Below are 12,153 nucleotides of genomic sequence, written 5' to 3'. Positions count from 1 at the left end.
TACAATAATAAATAAATAAATAAATAAATAAATAAATAAATAAATAAATAAAATGAAAGGCCCTGGTGCCATCTTCCCCAGAAACTATCAAGAAGGGCAATGGGTTGACAGCCCAGATGTGGCAGGACCAGACTGCAGTGGGTAAGTCTTGGGCAGAGCATGAGAGGAAGCGCTTCTTTCCACCACGGTGAGTTGGGTCAGGAGATCTGGGCTCTAGGTCTTGCTCCACAGCTTCATGGCTGTGTGCAAATCCTGGCTCAGGTTGTTAAAGAATCCCATGACAAATGGATGTAGAGATCACTGAAGGCAATCAGCAGGGACAGATGGTGTCTTTTAATGGTAGGATCTCTCATTTAGACAATGACTCACACCCATTGTCTCAGTAAGTCCTCACAACAACTCTGTGAGCACCCAGGTCAGAAATCATTTATTTTTAAACAGTGAAAGAATCTGACTCACAGAGAAGGTAAGTGACTTTCCCAAGATTACTGGGCAGTAAATGGCAGCATCTGGACTAGAACACACCATTTCTGATTTTTTGTCCTGTTCTTGTTCTATGCCAACCATTTACGCAACTTTTCATGCACAAAAGGAATAGTTCTTCCCGAGAGTTCTGTTCATTTGCCAACTAGTGGATAAAAAAATTTCAGGGTTTTTTACCTAAAGCCCTAAACTATTGTCATAATTTTAAATGAATAGGCATATTTTCTCTCCTTTGAGAAAAAAAATCAGAAGTAAAATGAGTCAGAATTTCCTGAACAAGCCCTCTACCTGAGGTAACTGAGGACAGGTTGGCTTGTCATCTCTGTGGGTTACAGAACAGGAAAGGACTGGAAAGCTTTTTGGAGAATCCTTTCAAATTTCTGGCCAAAGCTTCCTGCTGTGCCGATGTTTTTTTATTTCCCAGACTTTTCACAAGATGAAAAAGGTGATGTTGGAGCAGAGCTTATGAACACCTGAGACTCTGAGGTCACTTGGTGGGGCTGTGATTGCAGGAGATCCAGGAAGACTGTAGGCAGGCATGACTCTAGAGGTGGCTGAAAAAAGGCCAGGTGTGGAGAGCCCCTTGGGCCGCCGGGAGAAGGCCCAGTTAGACAGAAAGGCCTAGACAAAAGGGCATGAGGCTTCCCTTCCCTATCAGGGCTAGAGCTTTAGAACAGGACTGCAATTAATAGAAGGAAGAGTGGGCATGAAACAGAATCCCAGTTCCTAAAAATCGGGCAAAAAACTAAGGCAAGACCCCAGGTAAGGAATAAAGAAGAGCTCAGTTAGTGGAATTGAGGTAACAGGGAAGTGCTTCATCAAAAAAGAACAAGTCACATGCCCCAGGCATGAAACTAGAGAGGATGTTAGGCCAGCCACAAGGTGACTGACGAGGATCTAGCAAAATACTAACTCATGGTCACATACTGAAATACACTCACATTGGAGTGGGACATGGCTGAACCTGCATGTTGGCAATAGATGGGCCGCACTTAAGGAAAAGAAAGGTACTTTTCCTAATCTATTTGAACTTAGATCTTTGCCCCATCTTCCTATTTCTTAATTATCTTTCTCTCCACATTCACCATGGGTATACTCATGTGTAAGTATGCAAACACACAAACATGTTACTTAAAAGGATTAATGATACTTATTAGGTCACCCCTGAGTTGGAAAAAAAAATCTTCTCTTTTATTAAGTCTTGCTGATAGCTTCTTTTGGTTTCTTACATACTCCCTTCAAAGATCCCAGATCTACCATGTTCTAATGCCAGTTAGTCTAGTGTCACTAAGTCAGTCACCTGTAGAATACAGGCAGGGTTTATAAATGAGTAAAGCAGTCCATGAGAGATAAGAGGGAGTGGTAGAGACTGTGGTGAACTGGAGAACGTGTCCCAAGGGGTCAGAGACAGTCCGCTCAAGCCAGCCAACCTAGTGTTGCCAGAGCTTCTACTTAGGAAAAAAAAGAAGGAAAGAAGGAAGGAAGGAAGGAAGGAAGGAAGGAAGGAAGGAAGGAAGGAAGGAAAAAAGTGAGAAATTAAAAATGTCTGTAACATTACAGTTAAAACAAAACTTAGTTAGGGACAACACTGACCCACAGCCCAACAAATTGCATTCCTTGCTTTAATATTTTTCTTTGCCCTTGAAATTAGATTTGGGTCTTGGGTCTAGTTTGAACAAAAAATATGGGAGGGGGGGAAAAGGAGTCCCAACACTAGATCCAGGGGCCACTACCATCTAAGGAAAAGGCCAAGAAAGAGGAACCAGGTAAGGAACCTGGCCCACTTCAGTTCCTGTGTTAGTTTCCTTTTGCTACCATAACAAGTTACCAGAAACTTAGTGGCTTAAAACAACACAAATTATTATTTTACAAGTCTGTAGGTCAGAAGTCTGACCTGGGACTCAAGCTAACATCAGGGTGTCAGGAAGGCTGTGTTCCCCTCTGGAGGCTGTTGGGGAGGATCTGTTTCCTGGTTCATTCAGGTTATTGGCAGAATTCAGTCCTTGTAGGTACAGGATGGAGGTCTCACTTCCTTCCTGGCTGTCAGCTGAGAGCCGTTCCCAGTTTCTGAGAAGCCACCTGCATCCCTTGGCTCTTGGCCTCCTTCCTCTGTCTTTAAATCCAGGAATGGTGGGTCAAGTCCTGCCCATTCTTTGAATTTCTCCTGCCTCTTCTTCTATCATCACATCTCTCTGGTTCCCTCTTCTGCCTCCCAACTCCCTTTTAAGGGCCCACCCAGACAATCCAGAATAATGTCTCTGTTTTAAGGTCCTTAGCCTTAATTCCACCCAACAAATTCCTTTTGCTATGTAAGGTCACACATTCACAGATTCTAGAGATTAGAGCATAGATATCCTAGGGTAGTCACCAGAAATTCTACTGACCACAGTTCTAGACCACCTTCCTTAGAAAAGAATGTATGAACTCACAATCTGGGCCTCTGATGTGATCACTGCCTCCTAGAGACTTGGGAACACCATTTTTTTCTTTCTCTTGTCATAGCTCTGACTATTCTTTCTGATTCTTCTTCACATTTCTTCTGTTTCTTCCTTAAATATCAGTGCCTCCTGTGGCTCTCCTGCTGAACTTACCTTCTTACAATGCACTCTCCCATTTGCTTGAGATCCCTAGCCACTAGCTTCTCCTCTAATAGGATCCACTGCAAATTTAATCCATTCTAACAGGATCCACAGCACAAATTTAATGTATCCCAAATCAATTTTGGCCCCTTTATTTCTTTTCTCCAATCAACCCCATCTTCCAAGCTAGAAAACTCAGAATCGGGTCAGGTGCGGTGGCTCAGGCTTGTAATCCCAGCACTTTGGGAGGCCGAGGCGGGTGGATCACAAGGTCAGGAGATCGAGACCACGGTGAAACCCTGTCTCTACTAAAAATACAAAAAAATTAGCCAGGCTTGGTGGCGGGCGCCTGTAGTCCCAGCTACTTGGAGAGGCTGAGGCAGGAGAATGGCGTGAACCCGGGAGGCGAAGCTTGCAGTGAGCCAAGATTGCGCCACTACACTCTAGCCTGGGCGACAGAGCGAGACTCCATCTCAAAAAAAAAAAAAAAGAAAACTCAGAATCATCCTCAACTCATTCCTCTGCCTCCCCTACCATATTTTACCTGCAGGAAAGGGAAGTTCTTCCACTCTGCCTTGGGCATGTCGCTGCTATCCGGACCTTCCTCTCTATCCCACTGGCACTGCTTTTCTCAGGCCCTTGTCCCCATCACTGGCCCTGTGAAGTCACCACATTCCCCTCTCTACACACACCCAACACACGCTGCTTCATCCCACACACTGAGAACAAATCTGACCTGCTCATTTCCTCAGCATGAAAGCTTTTATTCCCCTCCTTCACCTGGTTGGAAAAGTCTCACTCCTTTGTGGGACGTACAAGGCCATTGCTAATACGGCCTCAGTCCAGGTTTCCAGGTTTATCTTTTTCCTCTCTCTGTCTCATACACACCATTCTCCAGCAACTTGGTGATTGTCTAAAAGGCCCCTTCCCTTTCTTCTCCATCACACAGACATCACACTGTGATACCTCCTGATTCTCCTTTCTCCTCTTAACTCTCTCCTCTTAGTTTCTGAGACACATTTTTTCCTCTCCTTGAGATACTTATTCATGTATGTGTCTCACCTACTAGACTACATGCCTTTGTAGGGCAGAGACCAAGTCCTATTTTTATTTGTACCTAGAATAGACCAAGAACTATTTTTCACCTTACCGAGCACAGTGACATGCAGATAATAGTTGCCTCATAAATATTGAATGCATGAGTAAATGAATTGTGCTGGGTGCTGGAAATGCAGTGGAGAAAACAGAATGTGAAGTTCATGCTTTCACTGACCTTATAGTCAGACTGTGCTATTAACAGAAAATCAATTCAACTATCAATCACAGTTGTGACTACCACCATAAAGAAGAAACAGCAAATGCTATTGTCTTCATGAATTTTTCTATATTCCAATAAATCTTGATGCTTTAAGAACTCTTTGTTTTTTAGGAATCTCATACAGCCCATTCAGACTAAAGGGTGATGGAAAGAGGCAGAGGAAAGCGGAAAGAGCAAGAGTGACTGAGACTTGCCTTCATCTACATAGAAGCCTTTTCTGATACATGTCAGAGAGTGACATGAAGTCTCCCCTCTTTATACAGAAGTATGAAAAGACATCTATCCCTCATTTTGAGAGCCTCCAACTGATCCAAGTGTCATCCAGAGGAGGAGGTGGCCCGTGTGTGCAGGACCTCAGGGTGCCAGCCCTCACGCATACACCTCCAGGGCTGCAGGTCATTAGCCAGAATAAAGCGTGTCCACAATCACAATCTGTGAGCCTGCCATCCTCTTCATAAGTAAAAGGGCACAGGGAAAATGATAAGTTGCTCCCAAGAGGGCTCCCAAGGCCATTTCCAATCCAAAGGATTCGTGGATACAATACTTCTTTTCCCGGATGAAGATCACAAGCCAGCTAGCCCCACCCAGTGACTTTGACACATTTGACACATGGGCCCTCCCCCAGCCAACAGAGTCCAGACCAGAAGGCCCTGCACCCTCTGTCAGAGCTCATGGTTTTCCATGAGACAGTCTTGTTTAAATCCTATCTCTGCTCCTAGCAACTTTGTGATCATCAGCAAATTACTTACCCTCGCTGACTCCCAACACTGTATGTGAAATGCAGCTGATTATGTCTACCTCATAGGGTTGTTTGAGGACTGACTGCATATAATGTAGTCCAAGAGCACAGCATAAGGCCAGGAACAGATGGAGGGTGGGGGACTTTAGTTGCCTTCCCTCTTTCTGTCTTTTCCTTAAACTTCCCAGGACATGAAGGAAGTGGTTGGTCAGGAGTGGTATAGTGAATATTCCTGGGAAAATTCTGAATATATTTTCTCCAACAAGTTACATGGTCCTTGGGGGCAGAATGAAAAGGGCATCACAAGTCCCAGCTACATGGGAGGCTGAGGTGGGAGGATCACCTGAGCCTGGGAGGTCGAAGCTGCCATGAACCAAGATCACACCACTGCACTCCAGCCTGGGCGACAAAGTGAGACCCTGTCTCAAAACAAAACAAAACAAAAAACAACAAAACCCCACAAGATCCGTTTAATTCCTAACACATATGTAGTCCTTTGGAAGATATCTGTGTGTTATATGTTTATTATTAATAGGGAGTAATAAGACTTCTTTCCATGCCCTCTACATGCACACGCTGAGTTCCTGACAGATATGTACTTTTAAAATATTAGTGAGCCTTTATTGCACACTTACTATGTGACAGCAGCGCTAGGAATTGTAAGCTTCATTCTATAGGCAAAGTAATGGTGGCAGGAAGATGCCAGCACTACACATCTTGTCAGTGGCTTCAAAATATGTGACGCTTCCTGGTGTCCCGTGGAGACTCTGTACACAAAGACTCGACAATTTGCTTAAATGTCAGAGGAAAATCAGAGAGTCGATACGAGTCATTTTTTTCAAGAATTGTATTTGTGCCGAAATATGGGTTTGGGTAGGTGGAAATGGGAACAGTAGAACAAAAAAAAAAAGATTGAAGAGATGTAGGACTGCCAGACTTAGCAGATAAAAATACAGGCACCAGGTTAAATATGAATTTCAGATAAGCAATGAGTACTTTTTTAGCTTAAGTATGCCCAAATATTGCATGGGACATATTTAGCTGATACTAAAAAAGTTATCTGTTGCTTACTTAAAATTCAAATTTAACTGAACATCCTATGTTTGATCTAGCAACACCCCCTGTTCCCCACCTCCAGCCAAAATGGGATGGGCCTGGGAGTTTGAATACTCAACACTGGGGCTGGGACTGGGGTTGGGGCAGGGTCCCGGCAGGGATGAGAGGAGCTTCTGCTTTGGTGGGGGAATTACTCTTCTCCAGTCCTGCCTCCCGAAGCCCCATCCTGAACTTTCTGAGGGTGAAAGTGAGCTGTGAGTGCTGAGTCCCTGCAGGTGAAGGAAGGAGCGAGAAGAATCCAGAGGGCTACAGAAAGCGGGGAGGGAAGGGGACCCACAAGTCCTCTGGGCACCTTCAGGAGGGGAGAAGACGGCTGGGTGTAAAACATCAATTATACTTGGTCTAAATGGGCACTGATGGCCTCATCTGACAAATTCAGTGCCAATGATGGTATTGTTTCTGTGAGACATGATGATTGTGCTTCCAGCTACCGTCTGTCAAAGAAATTTGGAAATTAAACCCATTCATATGCTGCGAACTAGGGACCAGTGACCGGTGTTGCGCCATGGATAGTGAGGAAGGATAGAGGCCCCAGGAGAACATAGGAAAGGTCCCAGCAGAAGAGAGATGGCACTCTCTAATTAGGGTAATCTGAGGTGGTTTGGTAAAGGGACAACTTACAAAGGCAGAGGAGAGTGCAGGGAGGTTGTGAGGGAAAGTGCAGTACCCAGAGCTAGTTACACAGGGGCTCCAGGACCAACCCTGGGCTCTGAGGGTAGGGCACCTGGTAGCTCCACCCAAGGACAGAATTGGAAAATCAGACCTCTTTGCCAGGGGGTTGGGCCATAATCATGAAAGACACAATCCCAAACACTATAATCTTGAAGGCTGAAATCCTGAAAGATTTCACAGTCCCTAAAGTCTAAAATTCAAAAAATCACAAGCCTGAAAGATCAAAATCCTGAAAACACAATTCTGGAAAAAATAATTTTAAAAATTCTTTAAAAACATTTATTTACATTTTTAAAGGGGATGTATTTGGAAGACATGAAAACACAGCAGAACTCTTCATAGGCCACTTGACACGATAAAATAGACAATGATAACATTTTGGTAAGGTAAATACTCAGCTATACTAATGACAGCCACACAAACATAACAGTATGAGCAGACGAACCATAGTCATAAGGAAGTAAGTCAAAAACAAAATATATAATGCATATCACTGTGCTTGGTAATTGTGTGCACCCAGCTTTATAACTGCAGTCATCTGAAATATTATGACACACAACCTACGTATTTCGACAAGATCAATCAAAAACCACACTAGGCCACTACTACCACATATGCAGTTGCCCAAAGAGCTGAGATCTTGAGAAATGTTATCTGTCATAAAAGCAGATGTACAAAAAGGACCATCTCTTTATTTACTGAGAAAGTTTCAATGTTTTTACATACATGGACAAAGTCAATGAAGGAGTCAAATTTGCAAAAAATGCATAAAACAAATTAGAACTCTCTAAAAGTCTTTACACGATTTATACCGCCAGTATTGGAAATGATGCAAAGATGGAATACATAACAAATTGTCAAAAAAAAATGGAGACAATTTAAAATAGTAGGGGAACAAAACAAAACTAAAAAACTAAAAAAATTCAACATATGTAAAGGTATATTACGTATTATGGGCAATTGCTCGGAAGTAGTCCGTGAGAGTGGACTGACTTTTATGATCATGATATTTTGAAGTCTTGCATCTTGAATAGCTTTTTTTTTTTTCTTTTAGGGTGTGTCTCTCCTTGGAGGATGTGTTCACATTCATTTTCTATATGGCGCTACTTATTTTGAAATTCTTCTATGATTTGATGTAAATGGACATGAGTACTTCCTATTAAATTTTCTCATCTTCTATGCAATGCTTCTATGTTGCTTTGAGTATTCATAAATCCATTCTGCACGCATTCATATATAAGACCACAAATTTGGCAGAAACAATCTACTGTGCGAACAGCAACATCTTTGTGTGTCTTCTTATCCTACAGTGTATGTAACTGTCTTCAAATCTGTCAGTAACTTCGCTATTTACTTGTTGTTAAGATGGAGTGATGACTTCTAAGCTCCTAACAGACCAGACGAGACACTGGAAGTTCCTGCGAGATTTTTTAATGCTGGAGCCTAAGCCCCACCCAACGTTCTGGTTTAACTGGTCTAGGGTTGAGCCCAAGTGATTCTAACTTGCAGCCAGAATTCAGAACTACTGATTTGTATCACATACACTTTATTGCTGAAAAATGAGAGACAGGAAATCAGAATGGACACAGAGGACAAAGGGCACAGAGACAAAGGTCTTTGGTCAGTCCAGTCAGCCTTCTCTGGACTGGCTACAGTTCTGTAGGTCTTACTAAAAGAAGTGTTATCCATGTGGCATTTGTTGTTCTGCTCCCGGCCCTGCCATTCTCAATGATTTCTGTGTGTTTATGCTAGGAATTCGTGACATCGACAGCTTTAGACTTTTCTTTAGTTGTCTTCCTGATGATAACTCAACATTTCTGTGGCTTCAAGAACAGTGCCAGTTTGCCTCAATCTCTTTAGTCTGCAGTGACTCTGGGATTATCTCCAGGAGCGTGACAGCAAATGTACTTTACCAACTTCTTAAAAATAAACATAATGATATCTTTCTCCCAAAGAAATATGTTTGTAAATTTTTCTCACACCTACATAGTCTCTCAATTTAGCCCAATCTCTGTGGCATTTTACTTGGATTATTATAGCATCACTGTCAAATTTAAAGGTTTTTCTATGACATCATCTTTCCTCAACCTTTATTTAAAAAAAGAAAAAGAAAGAATGTTGTAGCAGGTAGGTACTCCAGGATCTAAAATAGGTCAGCAATTTCACATTATTTGCATCTTTTAAAAGATTTTTTAGCTGGGTGTTGGGGCACACACCTGTAGTCATAGCTACTCAAGAGGTGGAGGTGAGAGGATCACTTCAGCCCAGGACTTTGAGGCTCCAGTGAGTTTTGATCCCACCACTGCACTCCAGCCTGGGCAACAGAGGGAGATCTTGTCTCTAAAGTTAAAAAATATATTTTTCAAAAATTTAACAGCTTTTTTGAAATACAATTCACCATACAATTCACTCCTTTAGGTTGTATGTATTCACAGGTTTTTACAGTCAATACAATCTAATCCTAAAACATTTTTGTTGCCCCCAAATGAAACCCCATACCCACTGGCCATCACTCCCCATTTCTCCTCACTATGCTCCCCATCTCTGTGCTACCACTAAACTACTTTCTGTCTCTATAGGTTTGCCTTTTCTAGACATTTTACATAAATGGAATCATATAACATTTAGTCTTTTGTTAACTGGCTTCTTTCACTTAACAGAATGTTTTCAAGATTCGTCTAAGTCATAACAAATACTCATTCCTTCTTATCACTGAATAATATTCCATTATATGGATATACCACACTTTATTCATCCATTTATCAGTTTATGAACATTTGAGTTGTTTTTCACTTTTTGCCTACTATGAATAGTGCTGCTGTAAACATTCATGTATATGTTTTTGTGTGGATTTATGTTTTTATTTTCTTTGTGTGTCTATCTAGGGGTAGAACTGATGAGTCATATGGTAAGTCTGTTTAACACTTTGAGAAACTACCAGAATGTTTTCCAAAGCACAGTTTCACATTTCCACCAGGAATGTACAAGTGTTTCAATTTCTCCACAACCTCACCAAAACTTGTCATTGTCTGTCTTTTTTATTATAACCATCCTAGTGAGTGCCATGTGAAACCTCATTGTAGTAGTCATTTGCATTTCCTTAATGGCTAATGATGTTGAACGTCTTTATGTATGCATACTGGTTGTTTGTGCATCTTCTTTAGACAAATGTCTGTTCAAATCCCTTGCCCATTTCTAAGTTGGATTATTTTTAGTTTTTCATTTTTAAGTTGTAAATGCTTTTTATATATTCTAGATACAAGTTTCTTATCAGATATGTGATTTGCAAATATTTTCTCCCGTTCTGTAGGTTGTTTTTACACTTTCTTAGCGTTATTTGCAGCATAAACTTTCAAGCCTTGATATAGTCAATTTCCTTATTTTTCCTTTTGTAAGTTGTACATTTGGTCTTACATCTAAAAAACCATTGCTTAACCGAAAACCACAAAAATTTACTCCTATGTTTTCTTCTGAAGGTTTTATAGTTTTAGCTCCTACATTTAAGTGTATTACTCATTTTGAGTTAATTTTTGTGTATGGTGTGAGGAGGGGTATCGATTTCATACTTTTGCATGTGTATATCCAGTTATCCCACCTCCATTTGAGGAAAAGACTATTCTTTCCCCCATAGAATTGTCTTCCATACTCCTGGCAAAGAATCAACTTGTGATCAACATAAAGGTTTATATCTGAACTCTCAGTTTTATTTCATTAATCTACATGTCTGTTCCTATGCCAGTACCACACTGTTTAACTATTGTAGCTTTGTAATAAGTTTTGACATCAGGAAGTGAGAGTCCTCCAATTTGTTCTGTTTTTTCTTTTTCCAGATTGTTTTGGCTAAGTTGGGGCTGTTGTATTTCCATATTTTAGGATCAGCTTAATTTCTGCTAAATAAGTAAATAGGTAAATAAACAAATGTCAACTGGATTTGATAAAGATTGTATTGGCTCTGGAGTTCAACTTAGAGTGTATTGTCATCTTAACAGTACTAAGTCTTCCAATCCACGAACATAGGATGTCTTTCCATTTAACATAGTAAAATTGAGACTTATAGATTCTTAAGACTAAAATCAGCATTGCAGGTAAGTCTTGCTTTGGATAACAGCTTAATTTGCTAACAGTTGAATAAAAACCCATTTTTTATATCAAATCACTTTTTCATAGCTAATATTAATAAATTTTCATAGAAATTCTTGGCCACCCTCCACCCATACATACAATTTAAAATGATGCAAGGCCACATGCCAAAAGTATTTCAGTTAAATTGAAAAAGTAGAACAATTTTAAAAATTCAAAGTGAAGGCAAATAATCTTGGAAAGGGAATGACTTTCTAAGCATAACACAAAGGCAAAAAGCTGAAAGAAAAATACTGATGTATTGTACTACTTAATGATCTAAAGTTTCTATTCTTCAAAGTTCCTCATAAACAAAATTAAAAGTACAATTTAAAAACAGGACTACATAGAAGATACTTGACAAAGTGAATAATTTCAATATATAAAGAGCTCTTTAAAAATGACAAAGAATGAACACCTCAAATTTTTTGTAATGGAGAAAGAACATGAGTTGTCACACAAATCATTATCTACCAATAGAGGGTGTAAATATTTGGCTTCAGAAGTAGTCAAAAAAATCCAAAATGAAGCAGGAGAGTTAATTTCTTACCTATGAAACTGATAGAGCTATTTTTTGTTTGTTTGCTTTTTAAATAAAGAGACTGCCTCTTGTTAAGTGTGAGGGAAAACAGACATTCTCATATAGAGAAAAGAAAATTGTAAGTTGATGCAGCCCTTCTAGAATACAATATGCTAATATATTTCAAACTCATAAAAATATGAAAACTTTTAAACCAGTTATTGAAGTTCTAGATATTTAACTCTAAGGAATTAATCAGAGATGTGTGCAAAGGCTGACCTCAAATTAATTTTACTGTTGTTAATTGCAGTAAATAAAAATGCTAACTGTCCAGTAAGAGGGGTGCAGTTAGATAAATCATGGTGCATGTTGCAGACAAATATTTAATAATATGAGAAAATATCCAGAATGGAAGTCAATGCAGATACAAAAGCTTCATTATGCTATGACTCAAGTTATGACTAATAGTATGCAGATACATGAATCTATATTGTTGGGAACATAATAATACAATGTATATACATATTAAAAATACCAGAAGTTGGGAGGCTGAGGCAGGAGAATTGCTTGAACCCGGGAGGTGGAAGTTGCAGTGAGCCCAGTTTGC

General features: G+C 40.2%; 1 protein-coding gene across 8 annotated transcripts in view; it reads left to right on the top strand.

Moving 5' to 3' along the window:
* Positions 1-12,153, top strand: part of RGSL1 (regulator of G protein signaling like 1) — a 131,526-nt gene that overhangs the window by 107,811 nt on the left and 11,562 nt on the right. For 4 of the 8 annotated variants that reach the window (XM_063613811.1, XM_055234351.2, XM_055234357.2 and 1 more), the window contains one exon: positions 7,962-8,052. The exons of 1 other annotated variant lie outside the window; for it this stretch is intronic. In XM_063613811.1, the coding sequence (XP_063469881.1) occupies positions 7,962-8,046 (85 nt within the window). In that variant the 3' untranslated portion in view covers positions 8,047-8,052. Of the gene's footprint in view, positions 1-4,491; positions 4,569-4,643; positions 4,705-7,961; positions 8,053-8,659; positions 8,732-12,153 lie in introns of those variants that run through there. 3 more of the 8 variants (XM_055234350.2, XM_063613809.1, XM_063613810.1) reach the window with 3 other exon arrangements.

This window comes from Symphalangus syndactylus, chromosome 19 (genome assembly GCF_028878055.3).
Source record: "Symphalangus syndactylus isolate Jambi chromosome 19, NHGRI_mSymSyn1-v2.1_pri, whole genome shotgun sequence".
Lineage (NCBI taxonomy): Eukaryota > Metazoa > Chordata > Mammalia > Primates > Hylobatidae > Symphalangus > Symphalangus syndactylus.
This window is presented reverse-complemented; position numbering and strand designations above follow the sequence as displayed.